The sequence below is a fragment of the Lutra lutra genome, chromosome 5, assembly GCF_902655055.1.
Source record: "Lutra lutra chromosome 5, mLutLut1.2, whole genome shotgun sequence".
Lineage (NCBI taxonomy): Eukaryota > Metazoa > Chordata > Mammalia > Carnivora > Mustelidae > Lutra > Lutra lutra.
In genome coordinates this window covers 99,395,075-99,420,873 of record NC_062282.1, presented here as the reverse complement: position 1 = coordinate 99,420,873, position 25,799 = coordinate 99,395,075, and the positions used below count along the sequence as shown (strand labels likewise).

The following is a 25,799-nucleotide window of genomic DNA, read 5'->3' as shown; positions in this document are numbered from 1 at the left end:
CACCTGGGTGGCTCAGTGGGTTAAAGCCTCTGCTTTCAGCTCAGGTCATGATCCCAGGGTCCTGGGATCAAGCCCCGTATCGGGCTCTCTGCCCAGCAGGGAGCCTGCTTCCTCCTCTCTCTCTGCCTGCTTCTCTGCCTACTTGTGATCTCTGTCTGTCAAATAAATAAATAAAATCTTAAAAAAAAAAAAAGATCAAATAAAATTGTTCCTAATCACTTCTAAAATTTCCCTTAGAATGGGTCATCTGGATGCACACAAAGATCTTCAAGTGAGATAAAGATGCAAGAAACTTATCTTCAAGAAATGCTCTCAGAACAGCAATGTGGTGATGAAAGCACGTGACCTGGCAAGTTAAAGACAAAGGGCTGTGGCGAGCCCAACTGTGAGGCCTCTAGTACTCACGGACCTGCTTCAATACAGAAACTGCTCCTTCTGAAATGCTGCTTTGCACCTCTGAGGAACTAAAGACGAATGTTTCATAGATGCTAAGAGCTCCTGCCAGTGACTCAATAGCAAGGTGGAAAAATTTTCCGCAATTACAGGTTTCCTCTACTACCTCAAGCTCCCAGCTCTGCTAAAAATGCTCTGCACTCATACTGGGTCTTCTGGGCCTTGGGCGCATTCCTCCTTCCCTCACAAAACCCAAGTCAGGCTTCAGGTGGCTCCCTCCCCACCCATAGACTCACTTGTCACTATTTTTGCTTTGCAAGTCCCCAGCCATGGAGTCATCCGATTCCACTCAATTTCTATGAGACGCCTATATGAGCTACGGATACAGTGGTACTGATAGGACAGCCCTCACCCTTGCTGGGCGCGATGTGCTTCCCTGGGACCCCTCTAAGCAGGGCCCTCACATAGCTCAGAGCTCCCCTTACTGCCTTGTCCTGACTCCATGAAACCTTCCACAGTAGCCATCTCAAGGAGCAGCTATCTTCAAGTTCTGCTTCCTCTCTAGTCCCTGTAGATGACTCCACCTTGAAAAAGATTATGACACCTCACTTGTCTTTCTCTAATCCTTCCCAGCATTAGAAACAACATCATCGTGCTCCCTTCCTTCCTCCACTCTCATCTCTATGAAAGAAATCAGAGTTACTCGAAGACTGTCCCTGAGCCTTCTTCTCTTCTCTAGGGGTGTTCTTATCTCTTCCCACAGCTTTAAATAACATCCCCATATTCTGACGATGCCTACATTTTCACCTGCAGCTAACACATGTCTTCTGTTCTCAAGATTTATTCAACTGCCTTCTGCATACATATCTCCATGAATGTCACAACAAGTCCCTCAAATGCAAGGTTGCAAAACCAAACCCAACCTCGGCTCTCTGCCCCCACCCAAACAGACACCAAAAACCAAAAATGTAGGTCTTTCTTTCAGGAAGGTTTGCTCTATTGGTGGTTAAGAAATCATGAACCATTATTAGAAACAAGGTCCCAGGACTAGTGAAGCCTCAGAATCCTTTTTAGCTGCGCTATTACCAGGCATGCCGCATAGGACCCCCTCAGGCAGCTGTCTGGATAGAACACCTCTCAAAACTCATCTAACCAAGTATCATAAACTTAAGAGCAGCACCAGATAAACATGTCTTAGCAACAGGGCTATTTAAAGCCCTGCTGCCCACAATGAGCCAAACTCCTTTTTCTTGTGAAGGCTTGCTTGATTCTAACAACTAATATAAGAGCCCTCCTTCCTTTGACCCTGAAATAACCACAGTCACTTAGAAGATGGGGTGGGGGGGCGGTTTTCAGCTAACCAACATATCTAAGTGCAACATACAATATAAATAGTAGAATCCTAGAATTCTAAGAAAAAGAAATCTACCATCATAAAAAACCTCAAAAATCATTGCATCCACCCTATTATGATCATCGGTGAAACATGAAATCCAGAGAGATGATACTGAGCATACCATTCTTTGTGGAGTGTAAACTCAAATCCCCAGACTCATGTTCAGGAATGAAAAGGAGTGAATAAACCTTTTATAATATATCACTTCAGGCAGAATTAACTACACAGGAAAAGATGAGGGAAAGGGTGAACCATAGCATGTGCTAGAAATCTTTTAAGGAAAACAAAGTGCTAGCAGACAGACAATGGGTCAGACAACGCCCTCAGAGTGAGATCAGAGAGTGTTCCTGGTAGAGAACACAGCCGTCCTGCTGCTGGAGGGGCAGGTATGCCTGTGGACGGGCAAAGGGAGGCCATCTGACTGTGATATGTGGAACTCAGAAACTGCTTCATCCAAATATGGATAAACTTCTCATCTACTTGATTCATGAAGGGTTAACCCTTACCCTACAAAGAATATCCACTAAACCCTTCCTCTATGACAGAAGTATTCTAGGTCTATACTGTCCAATACTGGAGTCATACTGGCCAGTGCAGCTCTGGAATAATGCTACAAAACTGATTAAGCTATTTTCTTACCTGTAATGTTTTGAAGGAACAGCAGAGGAATATTCCTTTGGCAGCACATCTGGATGAAGTGAGCCCCCTAACAGGAAAGAAGATAATCTTTTTAAAGAGGGGGTAAGGAATGTGCACCCATCGTGCATCCTACAAACACCATAGTGGGGTCAGCGTTAAGCACAAGAGCCCTGAGCTTGTCTGGTAACAACACACCATGCGGAACAACGGCCAACGGGACATGTGACTGTGCTGGTAGCGCGTCTGTTTTGCAGTTGCCTGTGTGATCACCGGCACACAGATGGAGGGGTGAAGTATCACTAACATGCGGAACAGCAAGTGACACTCAAGAAACGAAGAGAAGAACTGCTTGTCAGTGGGAATTCCTGAGCATAAGATAATTCCTTAGTTTTCCACTTTAAGAGAAAACAGAATATAAACACTTCCAAGACAAGCATTCTCATAGTCTTAGGCTATGTACATGTCATCCACGGCATTTATAATTCATGTATCTTATAAGACCTTTTTAAAACCCTAGATATTTCTTATTCATGTATCTTATAAGACCTTTTTAAAACCCTAGATATTTCTTTATTAACATATAATGTATTAAAACACTGGATTTTTTAAATAGTGCTCTAGTTGGGATGCCTGGGTGGCTCAGTTAAGCGTCTGCCTTTGGCTCAGGTTGTGATCCCAGAGTCCTGGGATCGAGTCCCACATCAGGCTCCCTGTTCAGCGGGGAGCCTGGTTCTCCCTCTGCCTACTGCTCCCCCTGCTTGCGCTCATTCTCTCACTCTCTAACAAATAAATAAATAAAATCTTTTTAAAAATTAAAATAAAAATAAAACAAAAATAGTGCTCTAGATAAAACAGGTTAATGTAAACCTCCATAAAAACTGTTCAAGCACTCACACACATAACACACACACACACACACACACGTATGTTCACATGCATGTACACAATGCTCTGCCTGAGGCATCTGGTTAAATATTTAAAGCTTTTATGTAATAAACTTTCATCCATTACTTGGCCTTCAAAGCCAATTATGTTTAAATTAAAATGGAAAATCTTAAAACATGTTTAACAGTACTTGCCTTTTTTGCAGACTCAGAAAAGAGAACTCCATTATTTCCAACGATACCTATAGGGTATCCAAATATTCTAGCAAATCCTCAAAAGAAAATTGAAAAAAAATATTTATGTATTTCAGAGGGCTTTTAACTCAGAGTTAATAGACAGTTATACATTCCTTAACTTCAGATGAAAGGTTAAAATGTGGAGATTTTGTCCAGGGTACAGAACAGCTTGGGTCACAATGTTTTATTTCGAAGGTTATCGGGAGTCTGGGTGTTGTGCTTCCTTGAGTGCACTCTGTGTAAAGTTGTCACTTGTCTGACTGGTTGGTTTGGTTAGATGATGGAGTTAGAGTGTCACCCATTCATTCCTGTAGTGTATGTCCAAGTGCCCTACTAGGTACCAGACAGAGGATATTCTGAAATGGAACGAATCACAGATGGAGAGCTCTTAAAAGGCCCACGTTCAGAGCTCTAAGCCAGTTTCAGGTGACTGGCTTACCTGAAAATGCCTATGGTGATGACAAGCCCTCAAGGTAAGGGGATAAACTCAGCAAAAGCAGACTTGCTTTCAAAAGCAGGAACACAGTCAAGTCTGGGGGTTGTGAGTTTCCAGTAACAAATGCAGCTAAGCTCTTACCACCACTCCTGCTCCCACTGCAAACACCCACCATCCATACAGACATAATGGAGAAGTAAGGGAGAGGGAAAGGAAGGATAAGACTATGTGAGGGAGACACCTGAGGTAATTTCAGGAGGTTTCTGCAAAACTGAAAAACTTGGCTAAAGAGAGCTTCCCAAGAGTGAACTTCAACAAGCCTGCGTAGGACTCTAAATAGGTATCAAAGACTTGGAACCCAAGAGTCAATGAACTGTGCTTGTTGAAGTGGATCCAAGAAAGCACGCAACCAAAGTGCCCAGAACCGGACTCTGTCTTCAAGCTCCAGATGCACAGGCCGCTGCTGAGATATCTCTGGTATGTGACACAAAGCAGGTGCTCGAAAAATCGTTGGAAGATAAATTAATGAATGAGACAGAATGTCAACCTACTGATACACCAGAACACTAAACAGTTAAAATTTGTTTTTAAAAATTTTGTTTTCAAAAAATTTGTTTTACTCTGGCTTGCCTTGGTTTTCTTGGTCTTTCAGTCCTAAAACCCCAGCCAGAAGCCTAGGCTATCCATCTTAAATGGCACTGCCACTTACAGAGGGAAATGCAGAAGGGTGACCATCCCCAGAGGTTGAGCAATCCACTCAGAGTTCAGCCTCACCCCACAAAAACAGCTAGGAACCTAGCACATCTCTCAGCAGTGTGGTAGTAACCCTAAGGTATATTGCCCCGTGAGCTATTTAGAGTCTCAACCCTAACCTGGCCTGGCACAGCACCAGATAGGTAGGCCACATACCCTACCATATTAGGGACAGAGAGGAAGTGCCTTCACCAAATTCCTTCTAGCCAAACAGGAAAGCAAAATGTCCGAGAAACAGGAGGAAACAGCAGGAGGAAACTCTTCAGACCGGCCAGAGAACCTGATCCTCAGAAAAATCTGTCCTTCTCCCTCTCCCCAATACTTCCCCCTCTCCCCAGCCCCCATGCCCCTCTTCTCTTTCTCAAATCCCTTTCCTTTCGCTAGTCTTATCTGAATTCCAGTACAGTCAGGAAGGGATACAGGAACTATGTTATCCTTAGTATCCTAGGGGACAAAGGTACCACAAGTCTTTTAGCAAGTAAGGGGCAAATTCATAAAAAGAGATGATCAGGACAGCCCATCTGTCTTTGGGGAAAGAAGCAGAAAACAGCTCTGACTTGTTTCAAACTGCTGCACAAGAGGTTACATCCTCAACTATTTGGTCACAAATCCTGAATATATATCAAACAAAAAGCTCTTAATCACTTAAACACCTCAATACAAAAACATAAATTCCACTCCCAGTGTGAACCCTTTTGTTGCTCATAAATCAAACCAGAAGAAAAGTATGATTCATCCTTAAGCCTCAACGTATATTTGCAATTTGGATTTTTATGGTGAGTTCCATTTTTTTTTTTTTTACTCTGATATGCTGTCTTCAGGTGATTTACTATATTTTCTAGCTTTCAAAAGACCAAATAAAATTCACAGAATTCATTTTGTCATTTGTCCAAGACAGATTATTATGGGTCTAGCATCTATGTTTCAAATACTTTTCTTCAAGAGCCTACAAACTCAACACTTCAGATGAACAAATGAACTTTTATAAACAGCCTTATTTTGTTTTGTTTCAGATTTGGTTTTCTGTCCTGTATTCTCAATCTAGTATTTACATGATTCAACATTAGACCTACACAGAGGCTACGAGAAGGTGTAACACACTTAATGTCCTTCTAGGAGGCTTAACACCATATAAAACCTGCTAGCAGAACTAAAGACTACAGAACCATGGAAACAGTGCTGAAGTTTTCAAAATTATTACAAATTATCCAGAGGAACAAAAAGAACTACAAATATTTCTGCTAACTTTGCTTTGATAAGAAGCTTTTTAAGAGAGGGAGAGAGAAGTGGGGTAAGGAGCAGATAGGAGAGGGAGGGAGAGAATCTTAAGCAGGCTCCATGCCCAGTGCAGACTCTGACATGGGGCTTGATCCCATGACCCTGAGATCATGACCTGAGCCAAAATCAAGAGATACTTAACTGACTGAGCCACCCAGGCGCCCCAATCAGAAGCTTTTTATAGAGTGAAGACCACCAAGTCTCAGACAAGGGCCTTTACCACAGCATCTAGCTGTCATCGTTGCAAACCCCGGGTCTATGAAGCCATTCAGCTACACATGACCTTCACAAAACAACTTTTGAATAGAGACCCACACACTTGTACCACTTTTAGTAACAAAGTTCACGTGAAGTACATCAATACCTTATGATATGAGCTCATTTATTTTCAAAGCAATAGAAAATGTTCAGGGGCATCTTACTGGCTCAGTCAGGAGAACACAGGAATTCTTGATCTCAGGGTTGTAGGTCGGGCCCAACACTGGGTATAGAGATTACTTAAAAACAAAATCTTAAGAAAGAAAATGCTCATATTTTCGATTCTTTGCCTTTATACCTGTAACTAATGTGTCTCCATAGAAGGCCTTGAACTCATTGAATCTGCTTCCATCCACGATTCTAGCAATGACCTAAGAAGAAAAATAACAATATTCCAGAGAGATTATATTACAAAACAATTTTTACATTAAAGTTATTCATAAGGGAAACAACTTCACTGTCAAGTTGTCACTTTCATAGCCTTTCACCCTAGAGAGTCTTCTCATAGAATTTTCACTTTCTATGTGTGATTAAGGCCCTGATATTAGTCCGGGCCCTGGTTTTATACCACACAGTAAGAGCTATGGCACCATGTTACAGACCAGAGAAGCACAGAGACTATGAGGGCTGGGAGCTGGACTCAGAACTTAAGGAGCTGCTCAAAAGATTGGCAAAGGGTCCGGGATTCAACCACAAAGCATGGTATAGGCTCAGAGTAGGGAGACTTAGCCTCCAAACAAAGGGATCGCACAGCATCTGCATGTCCTGGATAAAGTCTCAGTTCTCACAGTGAAGAGAGACTTCACAAAAGTTGTGAGAATGTGATAAGCCTAAAAAAATAATGCTGAGGGGTGCCTGGGTGGCTCAGTGGGTTAAGCCTCTGCCTTTGGCTCAGGTCATGATCTCAGGGTCCTGGGATCGAGCCCCACATCAGGCTCTCTGCTCGGCGGGGAGCCTGCTTCCCCCTCTCTCTCTGCCTGCCTCTCTGCCTACTTGTGATCTCTCCCTCTGTCAAATAAATAAATAAAATCTTTTAAAAAAAAATAAATAATGCTGAGATGAAGACCCAGCTCTGACTCCCAGGCCTACTGCTGAGAAACTAGAGGCATAGACTGATTACCTAAAATCCTAAGCCTCAGTTTTTTCATCTGATTAAAAAAATAATAATAAGGTACCTCTTAGTACAGTAGGTAATGCATCAGTCTCATAAAAAAAAATAATAATAAGGGGAACCCTCTTACCCCACTGATGGGAAAGCAAACTGGGGCAGCCACTCTGGAAAACAGTATGGAGGTTCCTCAAAAAGTTTAAAAAAAAAAAAAAGGAACTACCCTACAACCCAGCAAATGCATTACAAGGTATTTACCCAAAGGATACAAGAATACTGATTTGAAGGGACACATGCACCCTGATGTTGACAGCAATATTATCTCCAATAGCCAAACTACAGAGAGAGCCCAAATGTCCATTAACTGATGAATGGATAAAGATATCTCTCTCTCTCTCTCTCTCTCTCTCTCTCACACACACACACACACACACACACACACACACACACAGAGGAATATTACTTAGCCATCAAAAAGAATGAAATCTTGCCATTTGCAACAACATGGATGGAACTAGAGTGTACTATGCTTTGTGAATTACTCAGAGAAACCCAAGTATCATATGACTTCACTTATATGAGGAATTTCAGAAACAAAAGAGATGAACACAGGGAGAGGAGAAAAACACTGTAAGGGACTCTTAACAATAGAGAGAACAAACTGAAGGCTGATGGAGGGAGGTGGGTGGTGGATGGGCTAGATGGGTGATGGGGATTAAGGAGGGTATTTGTGATGAGCACTGGGTGTTGTATGGAAACAATGAAACACTGGATTCTACACCTGAAACTAATATTACACTGTGAAAACTAGCTGGAATTTAAATAAAACCTAAAAAAGTTAAAAAAAAAAAAAAAGATAACACTTAAAAAGTGCTAACTAAAGCATACTGCCTGGCCCTCACTGAAAAGTAGCTATTATTGTTAAGACTTCAATAAAGGTTCCTTGATTCTGAATCTGATCCTACATATATACATATCTAATCTAAAAGGAGTCATTATGAAATAGTTTATCCTTGGGACTCATCATATACATCAAGACCATTTCAAAGAGTTCCAAACATATTCCAAATTTCTTCAGAAACTATTTTAGATGATACACACCATTTTTCTTTCTAGTCCAAACTTCCTTTTCCCTGTTTACCACATTAAAGCCTTGTTTTGTAACATGCAAAGGCTGAGAAATAAGTGAATGCCTCCCAGTATCATTCTTTCCAAAAAGTAAGAGCGTACTTGGAATTATTTTTTATTTTCCTAAAAGGTCCGATAATGTAATGGGAATATAAGTTATCTGTCCTAAATGCTTTGTAGCTCCAAAACTGTACCTTCTAAAACACAATCAACACAAAACAACTACCATTCTTTCACACAAAAATAAAGCCCCTCAAAGAGCACAGCAAACTAGGGCCACTTATTATGAAACTATCTCCTATTTGCTTTAAAATACCCACCACCCAGCCACATAAGAGGTATTAACTCAACTTCACAAAGACTCACACTTCGGGAAGTAGACATATCCTTTGGTACTATACCTATTTCTAGAAGTGGAAAGCAATGCCCAGAGAGGTCCAATCCCAGTACCACTGATTAGGGAAACAAGGACTACAAGCCAGGTTTTCCAATGAGCATTTCAGTGCTATCCCCTAGCTCCATATACTAGTAAGACCTCCATATAAGACTGACTTGCAGTTATAGAAAAACGTAATACATTATCATTATAAATCAGCAAAAGGTAGAAAGTCCAGGAAACTATTTAAGAAGGCAAAAGTCTATCTTTGTAGAAAGACCTTCATTTAAATGAAATGGAACTATCACGAAGGCCTGGATGGACATCTGTTTTACTCATTTCTGTACACTTGGCACCTCAAACAGCATCTTCACAGACCAAACATTCAATAAACACTGTTGCATAAATGAAAAAAAGTATTTATGTTTAACAGGATGAATTCTTACCCATACAGAAAACTTGGCTATCCGCAACAACTCATTTCTCAAACTTATCAGATTGTAAGTATCAGACTGTCTATGCCTATTGTTAATGGAAAAGGCAAGCTAAAATCCTAATTCTATAACTTACAGTAAACCAAGTCACCTTGCTAAAGTGAAATACCAGTGGGAGCTTCATAAAAATCCAGAATGTTGGGACGCCTGGGTGGCTCAGTTGGTTGGACGACTGCCTTCGGCTCAGGTCATGATCCCGGAATCCTGGGATCGAGTCCCACATCAGGCTCCCAGCTCCATGGGGAGTCTGCTTCTCCCTCTGACCTTCTCCTAGCTCATGCTCTCTCTCACTGTCTCTCTCTCAAATAAATAAATAAAATCTTTAAAAAAAAAAAGAAAAAAAAAGTGTAAATGGTTTAAAAAAAAAAATCCAGAATGTTAAGACCCTCCAATATAGGGTATTGCCTCAGTAAATAGCTGTGCACATCCACAGGTGGGATAGTACATTCATCAATTCATGCAAAGGAAATATTTACTAAGGGACACTGGGTTAAGCATCTGCCTTCAGCTCAGGTCATGATCCCAAGGTCCTGGGATAGAGTCCCACATCGGGCTCCCTGCTCAGCAGGGAGCGTGCTTCTCTCCCTCTGCCTGCTACTCCCCCTGCTTGTGTGTGCGCACTCTCTCTGACAAATAAATAAAATCTTTAAAATATCTATCTATCGGTAGATAGATAGATATTTATTGAGCGCCGACCATGTCACCAGGTATCATTATAGCAAATAGGACATAGCCATGGAAATGGTTTCAAGAAGAACTTAAAATTATTGGAGAAATGTTCAAATTTAAACTGGACAAAGAACTTTAAAAATACACATGTGTATGTCTGCATGCACAGACAATCACAGCTACATAAAAATGTACACGTATACATTAAGCCAGAATAGCAAAATATTCACTGCTTTCTCTGGATGGCATAATTATAAGCAATCTTATGTTTTTCTGCATTTTCTACAATTTTTCACAATTAACACATGATAGTTTTATAGTCAATGGGAAAACCAATAAATACGAAGGCACAGAAACTGACAGTAAGATTATTTCTTAATTTAAAAAGTATTCAGTCATAAACGGATAGTGAACAAAAAAAGACTACATGCTATACGCAAACACTAAAAATTATCAATCTAGACCAAGGAAGACCATGTCAGCAATCTGTAACCATAGCTACGTCTTTGAATGTAATCAAGAGTCTAATCTCTGCTAAGGTCATATTGATCTAAAAAGGGTATGTTTTTTCCTTTCCACAACTTACTGACATTTTCTCCACTTTCCAAAATAAGAGCACTAAAAAGAAATAGATGAAATTTATGAAGTTGCCTACATCATTCCTCATGTGCACAGCATTAGGGAGTCCTATTTATGAACAAAGCAAGCTTCGTCATTGTGCAATGAAAACTTTCCACCCATTAAGAGGTTTTTTTATCCCCCTCTCTCTTCTAGTAAGAAATCTTTCCCTTATATGTCACTCCCTACTGAAATCCGTAAGAGGCTCTAGGCAGGAAGGTATCTAAACATTTCACCTTAAAAATGGATACACTCTTAACTACAGGAAACAAACTGAGGGTTGCTGGAGGGTTGCTGGAGGGTGAGGGAAGGGGTGATGGACACTAAGGAGGACACGTGATGTAATGAGCACTGGGTGTTACACAAGACTGATAAATCACTGACCACTACCTCTGAAACCAGTAATAAATGTTAATTAATTGAATTTAAATTTTAAAAATGAATTTAAAAAAACAGATACACATATAGAGAGACTGACAGCATGGTTTACAGCTCACAGCTCCACTCCACACACCTCTCTAATATCAAAGTGCCTCTTAAGGTTAGTACCAACGATTCCATACAATTCATCAGCAGGAAATAAAGGATCCTCAGAAGGTTCTACAGTAACCTGCAGAAATACAAAACAACCACATTAACCTATTTGAAGACATTATTCAAGGTCCCATAAGCCAAAAGGCTTTTGAAGAAAATAAAAGATCCAAGAAAGCAACCAACTCACATCCAATTTCTTCTGGTAATTTAGATTCCTCACAATCATCCTAGTTAGGTGAAGGGCATGATGGTCATCCAAAGCGTAGTAGTCGGACACTCCGGACTTTCTAGGGAGTAAAGCACACTAAAGTAATCAGAACAGGGAAAAGGAAAATAAATGTCTTAAACCCTAAAGATCTTCTCTCATCTAAGGCTAACATCATTTTTACTTCCAGAACACTTTAATAAATGTCCTCCAACTTGATTCTCATCATGTGCCCAGGAGAACAGTATTATCCTTATTTTACAAACAAGAAACACTGATGTCTACCTAAATTAAGCACCCTGCCCTAGGACCCCCAGTAGCTGCGTAAGAATCCGCACGTTCTGGTTCTCAATCTTGACCTTCTAGACCTAGACAGCAGAGTCTTGCTGACGAGGACTTCTATTGAATGCTCATCGCAAGCACCTCAAACAAAACTGTGTATGATAAAGTTCAACAGCCACAGGTGTAGTCCGTAACAATAAAGCATCTGTAATTCACCGAGCTCCTAGTGGGTGTGCCAGCTATACTTTCTCATTGCAGGGAGACCACTGAGGCCCCAGCCTTACAAAGCTATACCTTAAGAGTAAGTCATCACGGGTAACATACAGAGGCTTGACGACCCTGTCCCTCAGAGAAAACAGAACTGTGAGAAGGGCCACAGAAGTTCCTGCTCAATCTCAAGTTCAATGTGAATGAAGCACGGGCTTGCTCTATTTATTAGCTTTGTTCTGACTGGATGGTTTTTTATCTTCTATTAGATACTGACACTAGAATATAGTATTAGAAAAATAGTGCCTTGGTGGCACAGCTGGTTGAGCCTTGGACCCTTGGTTTCAGCTCAGATCGTGATCTCAGGGTCATGGGATTGAGCCCCATGATGGGGCCCTCACTCATCACAGAGTCTGCTTCAGACTCTTTATCCCTTTGCCCCTTCCCCCTTTGTGCACACACACATGACTCTCTCTCTAAAATCAATCAGTCGATCAATAACTATAGGGATGCCTGGCTGGCTCAGTCAGTGGAGCATGCAACTCTTGATCTCAGGGTCGTAAGTTTGAGCCCGATGATGGGTGTAAAGATGGCTTAAAAATAAAAAAAATAAAAAATTTTTTTTTAATAAATAAACAAAATAATGGTAAAGACAGACAAAGATATGTACCTGAAAAAACAGAACTTTGGTTCATTTTATGAGTAAGGACTAATCTGCAGCAATCTAAATTGTGATGTCTTGTCTAGGGAAAATGCCAAACCCTTAACAGATACTTCTTGGAAATGGTATCTGTTGAAATGGTATTCTGTTCCACACATACTTCTTGGAAATGGGTCCTCACGGTGGCTACAGGGCACTCTCCACCTCTGGACTGGGCGTTTCTAAATGAGAGCAGAGACCATTGCTTACTCCTCACTATAGCCTTACAACACTTCCCAAATGGTAGACGCTTCAGGTTTTTTCACTTAATATGACATTTTACAACAAACAGTATCTTTTACATGCTTCATATATCATACCAGCTATATTTGCTGACTTCTAGATACACTGTGATAATTCAGAAAGCAGAGAGAAACAGAAGGCACTACTTCCAAATCAGGAAATATTTAAAATAAAATGTTTTCTTTTAAAAACTGCCTGGTATTTACCAAAACAGCAGGAAAGGGAAAGCTTTGATGAGACACTGTATTATAGAAGTCTTTGTGTCAAATTAATTCCTTTGAATGGCTAATCAGAGAGGTTTAAAATATGTATTTACAAAGACAGAAGAAACCCAAAGCAATGTTATGACTAGTAAATTTTATCAGACTGTTAAAAAAAAAAAGTCATTACTACTATTAGGTCATTACCACCTAATCACTGTCCCGTGATTTTATTTTTTTTTTTATTTTTTTTTAAAGATTTTTTTTTTTAATTTATTTATTCGACAGAGAGAAATCACAAGTAGGCAGAGAGGCAGGCAGAGAGAGAGGAGGAAGCAGGCTCCCTGCTGAGCAGAAAGCCCGATGTGGGGCTCGAACCCAGGACCTGGAATCATGACCTGAGCCGAAGGCAGCGGCTTAACCCACTGAGCCACCCAGGCGCCCCTGTCCCGTGATTTTAAACAGGTTATTACAAATAATCATAGCTAGTGGTATCAGGGCACTTCCCAGGGACCAGACACTGTGCTATGAGGTAGAAACTATTCTCATCTTCACTTCACATGTAAAGAAATGAGGCTCAATGAAGTTAACTAGTTTGTCCAGTCACAAGGGTAGTAAGGCAAGCAGAAGATGAATTCCAGAACCTACACCCCTGACTTGGCATAGACTGCCTACAGCTTTTATGGACACCAAATAACTTTTTTTTAATAGTCGAAAAAATTTTTTAAATTAATATTCCTCAAATACTATTTTCATTTCCTCGTTAAGCATCCACAAACATTGGCAGCCCACTCTGGCCTGTACCCCATTCACACCCCATTCTACCATGTCCTCTCTCCAGACTAAAATGCCCGCGCCACCATCTCCCTGCCACGGTCAGTGCAATCAGAGAGGAACACAGCGTGGCAACTCACACACTTGTGCTCAGCATGAATAAATAAGTGTTCTTCTGTTCCACACAGGCAGAAACTCAGGCTCGTGCTAAGCTTTTCTCAACCAACCTCAAAAACACCACTCCTATACCCACTCCTCCCTTCGCCTCTAGTTGCTCTTTATAAAAAAAAAAAATCCACTCTTTAATGGTCCAGTTATGATAAACAATAACAATAAAAATAATGGCAGAAGGGGCACCTGGGTGGCTCAGTGGGTTAAGCCTCTGCCTTCGGCTCAGGTCATGATCTCAGGGTCCTGGGATCGAGCCCCGCATCGGGCTCTGTGCTCAGCAGGGAGCCTGCTGCCCTCTCTCTCTCTGCCTGCCTCTCTGCCTACTTGTGATCTCCCTGTCAAAAAAGAAGATCTTAAAAAATAATAAGAAAAACAGCAGTTAACATTTTTAGGTCCTTATTTAAAGCAGGTATTGTTTCAAGCAATTTACATAGATCATCCCATTTAATACTCACAAAACTCTAAGAGGTAGATGGTCTTCTTACCCCTGAACTCTAACCTGACATGACTGGATCAGTGACCGGCAGGAGCCAGCTCAGGGCTGACTCACAGGAGCCAAGTGTGTGCACCTCTTGCTGAATCCACACTCAGTGGTGTCCTGTTGGGACCCTGCCATCGGCCTCAGTGGGATACTTTGTACCAGAGGCACTGGCAGATGCCACAAAGCCGGACTCCTCCCCTCCGCAGAGAACCAACTGTTATACATCCACCTGCTCGTGAGAGTGAGCTAAACTCCTCCACAGTATGGCTGCCTCAGCATCTGTTCTGTGTGGCTGAGGGGACAGCAGGAGCCTGAAACCAGCTCCAGCCGCTCAGGCTGGAGAGCAGCCCCAGACTCACAAGCACGTCAAGGTCCTGATCGGATTTCCCCAACAACCCTTGTGACCAACAGGCCCTTCTGCCTCCCAGTTCCTTCCTGGATGCCTTATGCGCATAAGACCTAATGCAGAACAAAATGCCAATCTTTTGTTCTGAATTGACTAAAGTAGCCTTAGCCCTTGAACTCCCAAGTGCTCCAAACATAGACCCTAAGAAAAAATGGGCTCAGGCTCTGCCTCTGTGTGTGCTCTGCCTTGAGCTGCCGGCCTGGCCCCTGGAGGGACACCGTGTACTTCCTCCAGGTTCTGTAAGTAATAAGCCTGTCCATTTCAATTTCTCCTGCGGTCTGTTGTTGAACCACAGCTCACCATCTAGCACTCTGTGCTTCACTTAACAAATATTAATTTAACAGTGTCATTTAACTGCGCCTGGATGGCTCAGTCGGTAAAACATCCAACTTCCTGATTTTGGCTCAGGTCATGATCTCAGGGTTGTGAGATCAAGCCCTGCATAAGGCTCCATGCAGATGTCACTGGGTCCCACTCTTAGAAGGGCCCTGTGCTGAGCATGCAGCCTGTCTGGGATTCTCTCTCTCTCTCCCTCTGCCCCTCCCCACTCTTGTTCTCTAACAATAAAATAAAATCTCTAAACAAAAAAACAAAAAGTACAGTCAACACCTACACACCAGTGGGTTGGATTGACCTTCCATATGCTCTCCCTATACTTCTTTATAGGCCTTATCACACATACACATTTATACCATTATATCCTAGTAATTACTTCTCACCCACCTCCCTGACTAGAATGTTAAGCTCCCTGAGGTCAAAGACAAAGTCTATCTCATAATCTTGACTACCTATAACAGTGTCTGCCACATGACAGATGCTGGACGGATATCTACTAAAGAAATGAGAAACCTCCTATTAAAAGAAATAACGAGGGGCGCCTGGGTGGCTCAGTAGATTAAGCCTCTGCCTTCAGCTCAGGTCATGATCCCAGGGTCCTGGGATCAAGCCCTGCATCCGGCTCTCTGCTCAGTAGGGAGTCTGCTTCCTCCTCTCTCTCTGCCTGCCTCTCTGCCTACTTGTGATCTCAGTCAAAATAAATAAATAAATAAAATCTTAAAAAAAAAAAGAAGAAGAAGAAGAAATAAGGAACAAGCTGGTGTTGTAGCTTAGAAATTCATCTCTGTAGTTCAAAGAATTGAACCCTGAAACAGCAGCTCAAGAACAGATCGACTGTGGTTGGATCTGGCAAATTTAACTCTTAGAAAAAAATAATGAAACTTTCTCTTCGACAGAGCAACAGGCCTGTCATTCATTCATTCCTGGAAGCCTGGAAAGCAACAAGAGCTTCTGTCTCACCTGCAATGCAGGTCAGCACCCCCGAGGTCCTCAGCGGACACTTCCTCTCCAGTGGCGGCTTTCACCTACAGCAAGGAGAAAAGTAGGTGGTAAGTTCGGCCCGTCAGGGAAATAAAAACGCTTACCTAACATGCACATCTTCTAACCTGACTATGCCTACCACTCTTTCTTCCAGACAGCTAAAGATTTTCCCTCCTTCCTTCCTTCTTTCCTCTCTCCCTCTTTTTCTTTCAGGGTATTTTTGTTTTGTTTTGTTTTGTTTCCATTTTTGAAGTAGAGTTCACACCCAGCATGGAGCCTAATGCAGGGCTCAAACTCAAGACCCTGAGATCAAGACCTGAGCTAAGATCAAGCGTTGGACACTTAACCAACTGAGACACCCAGGCACCCCAAGATCGTTTTCTTATTCCACCCACCCAACAAACCTAGAAAAAACTGTCTCTAGTCTACAGAGAAAAATCTGAACCCAGAGCCACTAAGAAATTCTCCCATAGCCCCTGAGCAAGGGATGGAACCTGAGCTGAATCGAGGTATTTCCCTGAAAGCCTGCTCTCCTTTGTGTAAAGCATTTGTGTCTGTGCATATGCTGTTCCTACTGCCTGGGCTCCCTGCTCTCTCTTACCCACCTGGGGAATCCCTCCTTCTCCTGCACACCCCATCTGCTCTATGCGGCTTTCCCTGACCTGCACAGGCCTTTTCATCATTAGCAACACCCCAGAGCAATAAGAGAATAAGGTTTGCTCATCTGTGGTCCAAGAATACCCCTCACATACCTCCAACAGGGCACCCGGCAGACTGTGCACATCAGTAGCCTGCATGTGTCTCTCTTGTCTCCTCTATACTGTGAGTGCCTTGATGGCAGCCACTGTGATGTATTCATCTTTGAACACTCAGGAAATTTAATGAATTAAGGCCTTTTGAAAAACTGAAAAACTATCCTGAAAAACCGCAGTAACTATCACAAACTCTTACAAGTGCAATACCTTTAAAAGGCCAAAAAAATCTGTAAGATTACCCACACCTAAGACTCAGCAGAATATGACCAAAAAGAAAGAAACCTGAAGTAATAAATGAAGAATGACTTAACTACAGTCTGAGAAATTCTAATAGGAAAACAGAAAAATCAGTTAGTGCCAAATGTCAACCTGACCCTTAGGAATTGCTAATTGATTCCTACTTCTTTGTGTTGATTGATTTCTTTTTCTTTTATAAGAAAAGCTGGTGTTAGAACAATGAACATTTACCTAAACTGCAGCATAGAAAGGACTCATTATTCACTACATCAGAAGTTCTGTCTTAAACAAAATATTATTGCGCAGAGAAAAGTAATTAAAATTTTCCATTCCAATTATTCCACCCACAGAACTAAATTCTTGGTTCTCTTCTTCCCAAAATATTCAGTGTAAAACAGCATTCAGCCCAGACAATAACTAATTATAAGAGGTGCCTGGATATTTAAAGTTGTAAAAAGGAATAAACAACCGAAATACTCTGTTTATTTCCAGGGATCTGACTAATACCAAGTGATAAAATAAGGATTCATCTTTGGTTAGTATTTACTGAACACCCACAACATGTTTGATACTGTGACAGGTGCGAGGACGATAAAAATTAAGAACAGCTCATTCTACGAAATATCAAGTTCAGAAGACAGAAGAACAAAAAGCTCCTTCAGAAACTTGTCTTACTATTAGGCATTTTTTTCAACCATTCTAAAAGCTATAGCAACTCAACTGCATATGATGCATGGAATCTTTTTTCAATTTTGAGTAAAACAAGAGTTAAAATTTAGAACCCTCAAACTGATGAGATTGCTGGGGCTTGCTTGTTTTTTTGTTTTTTTTTTTTTACCGATAAACATGGTCATTCGGTGGTAGACTACAGAAGAGAGTTCAGTTCTCTCAGAGAACTGCCGACTTGTTGAGGTACAAGGTAAAAATCCTCACCAATGACTGCATGTTGCCAACTGCACACTTCAGAAAAACTCTTCTCTCGGAAACAGCTAGTGTTATTTCAGTATAAATGATGCTGCCTACGGTCCCAAAAAAGGCGTTTTCAAATTTCAGTCCTATCTTTACTTATTCTTTAAGGAAAAACACCTCGAAACTACTGAAAAGTTTGTACGCATCACTAGACAAAGGGAAATTCGAAATGAATTCTTCTCTCATTTACCAATGGTAAGTATCACTTGTAGCTAGAAATATGTCAAAGAATAACTGACACCACAGGCATTCTGAATAATGCCTTCAGACTTTTATCACATTTTAAAATGGCAGCTCTTCAGGCTTATCTGACCCTCAATAAAATTTATGAAAAATAAACACAGTCATTTGCAAAATATACGTATTTCACATCAAAGCAAGCATAAGCTCTTTTTAACCTACTCTTTTTAATTAATTCATGTTATTATTCCAAAATCAAAGATGATTTTTTTGACAGACTTCTGAAGCATTAGCCTTACTCTTTCAGATAGAATTCACACATCATAAAATTCACATTTAAAGAATACAATTCAGTGTTTTTCAGTATATTTTCCACGGCTGTGGAACCATCAAAACCACCTAGTTCAAGAAGTTTCATCACTCCCAAAGGAAGCCCATACTCATTACAGTTACTCCCCATTCTACTTTCCTCTTGGTCCTGGCAACCACAAATCTACTTGTGTTCTCTACGAATTTGCTTATTCTAAATATTTCATAAAAGCAGAATTATGCGATATTTTTCCTTTTGCATCAAGTTTCTCCTTTTGTGACATAATGTTCTCAAGTTTCATCCATGTTGTAGCATGTGTCAGAACTTCACTCTTTTTTATGGTTGAATCATATTCCATTGTATGTATATTATAGTTTCACAGTATTCTTGACATTCTCTTCACCTATATAACATTCTTAGATTTCACTAAAAAATGGGATATTTTGTTGTCAGATATAGTAATTATACCTGTGTTTTCACCTATCCTCTCTTCATCCCTTTGAAGTCTGGGCCCGGATTGTAACACACGCACAGCAGAGTGAAGACTGCATTACTGAACATCACTGGAATGGAGCCGAGCATGGAGGAGATGGGAAGGGCCCAGGATAAGTAATCCACTCGTTAGTCCAGCAACACAGGGAGCTCCCCAGTAAGGGTGCACTGGGTCCCACTCTCAGAAGGGCCCTGTGTTTGGAGTTTAATGCTCAGTGGTTACCCCACTGAAATTCTACTTTTATCTTTGAATATATGTTTTGTAAATGAAGTCTGATGGGACAATGGGGTATGTGGTTGGCCACTCTGTTTGGTCTGGTCTTGGCTCTTGGCTGGTCTATCTCCCACCATCTTTCTGGAAAGGGTTCTTGGCTCCCTGCTTCCCTGCCAACTGGTACGTAGGCCCTGGGCTCTGCCCCATCTGCTCCTCCCCATCCCTGCCTAGCGACTATTACACCTGTCCCCAGTGCGGCCTGCCATGGGCAAAGGGAAGACCGGGTATCAGACATGCACCCCCTGATGTCTCAGGGTGGAGCACAGCAGCACCTTCACCACTCTGGGCTGACAGTGCTGAGCTGTCTAGCAGGTGCACAGTGGTGGTGGAGGTGGGAGCTGAGGGATGGCTTTTCGCCCCTTGCCCATCTGAACACCAAGCACATCCTGGAATGCAGGCTGCATACCCCTGGGGGGTCATATGTCTACCAGGAGTTGAATGATGGGCCCACTGGAAGCACAGATGCCTGAGAGAGAAGTATTCTATGCTTGAAGAAACGTGTCCTTAAACAGCAAATAAAAAACACCAAGACAGTTAAACATACCAATGTTTTATATTTTATATAAAACATGTTTTATATTTTAGTCCTTTTAACAGTACTTGTTCCTCCTTTTTGAACAAGGGGTCTCATATCTTCATTTTGCACTGGGGTCTGCAATTACGAAGCCGGTCCTGCCAGTGATTCATAACGACTGCTAGGATTAGGAATGTAGAGCACCTCTCACAGCTACTCTAACTTGTTCCTTTTTTTTCTAACTTAATCTTTTTGAAAAGGTAATGTTTTCACAAGACTCAGAATGTCAAAGTTCTCAAAATGTTTACGTTCAGCACAGACACACATACACACAAGTCAAAGGTCTCTCCCTTGCCCTATTTCATCTCCTCTGTATTAAAACTATGTTTACTGTACCTTTTCAGAGTTTCTTTATGCATATACAAGCTTACAAACGCATAATATGCCCTGTTTAAAACAGAAGTTGACATATTATGTGCAAGCACCTTGTTCATCAACTTCCAGTGACACTGAGTCAAACAAGAATGCAACTGATGTAGAAGAAAAAATAAGCAGAAGTTTATTTCATCAGCCATTCAACAAATGATGCTAGGCCAACTACATATCACGTATAAACGATGTTGGATTCCTTCCTTAAGTCCTACCCAAGTGAACTCAAAATGGATTATGACTTGTAAGTATAAGCTCAAACTATAAAACTTAAAAGAAACCCAAGTATTAAATCTTCATGATCTTGCAATAGGCATAGCCTTCACTGATATGACACCAAAAGCACAGCAAAGAAAAAAAAATGCAAAAACTGAACTTTACCAAAATTAAACATTTTCATGCTTCAAAGGAAGATGCCATCAAGAAGCTAAAGACAATCCATAGAAAGAAAATATTTGTATCCAGAACCCATAAAGAAGTCTCACAACTCTAAATAAAGACAAAAAGCCCAATTTAAAAAGTGTGCAAAAGGATGTAAATAGGTAGCTCTCCAAAGATGATATACGAATGACCAACCAGCACATGAAAGGAGCTCAACAACATGAGCCATTAGGGAGATGAATGAGGTACCTCACAGTCTGAATGAGGTACCATCCACTAGGATGGCGGTCTTCACGTAGACACACAACAACAGCTGTCTGCAAGGAAATGGAAAAATCAGAACCCTCACACACAGCCTCAGGAATGTATAATAAATATGCTGTGGGCAATTTGGCAGTTCCTCAAGATGTGAAACCTAGAGTTAACCTAGCAACTGTACTCACAGGTCTATAAACCTTATAAAGGGAAACACATCCATTTAAAACTTGGACAGGAAGGTGCACAGCAGCATTGCTCCTAATATCCAAATGCTGGAAACAACCTGAGTGACTCTCAACTGATCAATGGATACACAACATGCTGCCTATCCATGCAGTGAAATATTATTCAGCAATAAAAAGAAATGAAGTGGTTTCTCAAACACTTAAACACATAATTATCACATGATCCAGCAATTCTACATCTGAGCAGATACCCAAAACAAGTGAAAGCAGGGACTCAAACAGATATATGTGTATACTCAGAGTCACAGCAGCAATATCCGTAACAGCCCCAAATTGGAAGCAACTCAAAAGTCCATTAATGGATGAGTTAATAAACAAAATGTGGCAGATACATGCAACAGAGTATTATTCAGCCTTAAAAAGGAAGTTCTGACGTATGCAAAAACATGTTGAATCTTGAGGACATCATCCTAAGTGAAATATACCAATCGCAAAAGGACAGACACCGTATGACTGCACTTATACAATGTAGCTACAGTAGTCAACTTCATAGAAAAAGTAGAATCATGGTAGCCAGGAGCAGTAGAGATTGGAGGCAATAGGGAGTTAATGTTTAGTGGGTACAGATTTTCAGCTGGAGCAGATGAGAAAGTTCTGGAGATGGGTAGGGGTGATGGTTGCACCACAATGTGAATACATTTAATGCCACAGAACTGTGCTCTTAAAAAATGGTTAGAATGGGGATGCCTGAGTGGCTCAAGCATGACTCTTGCTTTTGGCTCAGCTCACATCTCAGGGTGGTAAGACTGAGCCCCACTCCCCAGCGGAGAGTCTGCTTGAGGATTCTCTCCCTCGGCTTATGCTCTCTCTTCCTCTAAAACAAGTAAATAAAGCTTTGGGAAAAAAAAAATGGTTAGAACGGTTTTTAAAAAATGGTTAGAATGGTATCGTGTATTATGTATATCTTAGTTCAGTCAATCAATCAGTCAAGACCATGTTCTTACCAGTGGGGGTCCTGCCAAGAAAATGGTACCCTGCTTGCGTACAATGACGTTTTCATCAGCCATCGCAGGCACATAAGCACCACCTGCCGTACAAGAGCCCATGACCACCGCTATCTGGAATCCAAGCATACAAGAAACCCAACAGGTGAGGTTCAAACAGTTGGCTTTAGTCTCTGGATCTACAGACCCATAATTGTCACAGTACCAGAGGCTCTTACTAGCTGGTTCCTATAAGTCCTTTTAAAAATGGTCCTCTAAGTGTTTAGAATAGTTCCTTAACTACTTCTATCAAAGCCTTTTGAAGGGATTAGGTCACATCTTTTCAAAATTTATGGACAGTCCCCCTGTTGGAGGAAGACTGGCCATTTAGAACATCAGCCTGATCAACTCATGGGGAGAAGAAACTCCACAATCCACCCACAGGTCAGCAACACTGTGTTGAAACGAATAAGTCTTCTCAACAACCACCACTTACCTCATGGGAATGCTGAAATAATTCTCCAAATGAGTGTGAATATTTTGTGTTACCCTGAATACGGTATGTTCTAAATATAAAACTAACATTAGCAGCACAGCTGAAAATTGTGTTCCAAGAGCAAGTCAGCTCTGTGGACCCAGGGTGATGTGTATGTTGAGAGCCCACAGTGTTGTTTTTTCAACATTTAGGTGTGTCTGAAATGCTCCATAACAAAGCTTTTTAAGAAGACTCTTTCCCAGAAATTAGTAAGACACAAAGAATAATGAATAGGGGTTTGGCTGATTCCCCCTAGGTAGAAATAAGTAATATCAGAGAAAAATAAGAAAAATACATAATGGCCATTTTCTTAAATTACCACACAAAAGCACTTTTTGCTACCGATTCCAATATTCCATCAGTTTTCTTAAAGTCAAACAAATACCCATTTTGAAATAAAAATGCTACACTAGTATTAATCCAAAGATGCAAGGCAACAAGAGGTAACATTTTCCCATCGAAATGAGCTACCACAAAAAGTATTTTTCCCTATTTCAAATGTTATTAAAAATGGCTGTAACATTTCACTGTCAGCATATTACAAAAGTGTTTATCATGTATCGTTTTTGCTTATCAGTCACTCGGAAGTTTATTTTCAAATGGCTAGGAAAACTCTCACACAAGAAAATGAGCACAGGAAACACTCACTGTAACCATGTTCACAATAGTGAAGATACGCAAATAACGAATACATCCATCAACACCACATTTTGAATGGCTAAATGAAATATGAATAAATAAGTTCTTTAAAAATCTGAGGGAGAGGGGCGCCTGGGTGGCTCAGTGGGTTAAGCCGCTGCCTTCGGCTCAGGTCATGATCTCAGGATCCTGGGATCGAGTCCCGCATTGGACTCTCTGCTCCACAGGGAGCCTGCTTCTTCCTCTCTCTCTGCCTGCCTCTCTGCCTACTTGTGATCTCTGTCTGTCAAATAAATAAATAAAATCTTAAAAAAAAAAAAAATCTGAGGGAGAAAAACAAATGAAATGCTACCACTTTATAAATCCAGGGGTGCCTGGGTGGCTCGGTGGGTTAAACCCTCTGCCTTCAGCTCAGGTCATGGTCTCAGGGGCCTGGGATCGAGCCCCACATTGCACTCTCTGCTCAGCAGGGAGCCTGCTTCCCCCTCTCTCTCTGCCTGCTTCTCTGCCTACTTGAGATCTCTGTCTGTTAAATAAATAAATAAAATCATAAATCCAAGTGGAGGGTGCATGAGTGTTCCATTATTAGTGCATTATTCTCTGTACTTTCTGCATGTTTGAAATATTTTATGAGCTTTTTCTTTAAGGCTTGAGGAGTAAAGAACATGATGATGATTTCAATTCACTAGCCTGTTCTCAGTTCAAGAACAGCAGACACAGCTCAAGCTATTTCAGTACTCCCCCTCCAGAAAAAAAGAAAAGAAAAGACAAGGAAGTAGAGAAGAGTCACAGTGAAGTAATAATCTAAAAAGGTACAAATTTCAAAAGTAAGACCCAAAGAATGAAACAGGCTTAGCAGGGTTCTGTGACAGCAAATTGAAAGCAAAAGAAAAAAACAGCAGGGGCACCTGGGTGGCTCAGTGGGTTAAAGCCTCTGCCTTCAGCTCAGGTCATGATCCCAGGGTCCTGGGATCACGCCCCACATCGGGTTCAGCAGGGAGCCTGCCTCCCCCTCTCTCTCTGCCTGCCTCTCTGCCTACTTGTGATCTCTGTCTGTCAAATGGATGAATAAAATCTTAAAAAAAAAAAAAAAGGAAAGGAAAAAGAAAAAAACAGCAACGATCAGCAAATATTCGGAGACCAAGGATAGGAGGTGGGGTGGGTGGGGGACAAAGAAAGAAGAATTCAGGTGTCAAAAGGCAGAAAGACAAAAATGATGGTAATGAACCTGAATGCCATCATGCCATCTCTCAGAGGGGAGAAAACATCTACCGATTTAGTAGAAAAGTTTCACAAGTGAATAGCGAACAAATTATTAGTGAATCTACACCAGAGAATTTTACCGTATTCCTAAGGGCACTTTCAGATGTGTTTTTCCCCAAAACCAAGGAAATCGACGATCCACTTCTCTCACACAAACTGCAAGTGGACCCCAGTGACTCCAGACTCTTGGGATTCACGTCCTATATAATCCTATCCCCCTCGAGTGTGGTAGATCTGGTAACATGCTTCTAACACAGAGATTATACCAAATGTCACTCTTGTGATCCAATTCTGACAGACCACGTCTCCCCCCTGCCAGCCCCCTTCTCTTGCCCACTTGCTTGTCCGCTCTGATGCAGCCAGCTAACATGGGGAGACTTGCTCTCTACAGCTGCCCACTCGGGAAGGAAGCTCGAGATGCTTCCGGCCAACAGCTCAAGAGGAAGCGAGCAGGGCCTGCAGAGAAATGAATCACACCGCCGCTGCCACGTGAGCCAGCCAGGGCAGAGCCTTCCCAGTCCATCCTGGAGGGGTCTGCAGCCACCTGTGCTCAGCACAGGGGGATCCAGCCCAGCTGTGCTTTGAGCCCTGAACCACAGACACTGCAGGGTAATACATGGTGCTATCAACTACCAAGTGTGGGGGGAATTTGTTATATAGCACTAGACAACTAATACAGAGATCAAAAGCCATCTACCTTCAGTAACTGCAATGGAGGCATCTCTGAAACCCTGGGACACTCTTTGGTTAGGAGTACTCTGTGGTTGCTGGTCTGTAACCTGTCTATAAACCATTCCTCTATTCGAGAGATGGGAGATAGGCCAAGAAGAGAATTCTGGACCATCCCAGATGGTAATGAAAAACCAAAAGACGTGGGTAAACATTGAAACCATCATGCTACATGAAAGAAACCCTTTATTATATGATCCCTTTCAAATGAAATGTATCCTAGGCAAATCCATAGAGACAGAAAGTAGAGGAGTGGTTGCCGGGGCTGGAGGGATTAGAGAGAAATGGGGAGAAACTGTCATTGGAAATGGCATTTCCTTCGGGAGTGATGAAAATGTTCCAAAATTGACTGAACTCTGGGAATATCCTAAAAGCCACTGAACAGTACATATTAAATGGGTACACTGAATGGTATGGGAATTCTCTCTTAATAAAGCTGTTATAAAATTTAAGAAACAGCTGGGATTATTAAGTATAGA

At 41.5% G+C, this 25,799-nt stretch overlaps 1 protein-coding gene across 1 annotated transcript in view; it reads right to left on the bottom strand.

Annotated features, from left to right (window-relative positions):
• The window catches only part of MCCC2 (methylcrotonyl-CoA carboxylase subunit 2), a 71,093-nt gene that overhangs the window by 9,180 nt on the left and 36,114 nt on the right, over positions 1-25,799 (bottom strand). Inside the window, exons 7-13 of the mRNA XM_047730277.1 lie at positions 22,176-22,289; positions 16,167-16,231; positions 11,389-11,488; positions 11,182-11,277; positions 6,573-6,645; positions 3,508-3,584; positions 2,429-2,495 (exon numbers count right to left, since the gene is read on the bottom strand). Coding sequence (XP_047586233.1) covers positions 2,429-2,495; positions 3,508-3,584; positions 6,573-6,645; positions 11,182-11,277; positions 11,389-11,488; positions 16,167-16,231; positions 22,176-22,289 — 592 coding nt within the window. The remainder of the gene's footprint in view (positions 1-2,428; positions 2,496-3,507; positions 3,585-6,572; positions 6,646-11,181; positions 11,278-11,388; positions 11,489-16,166; positions 16,232-22,175; positions 22,290-25,799) is intronic.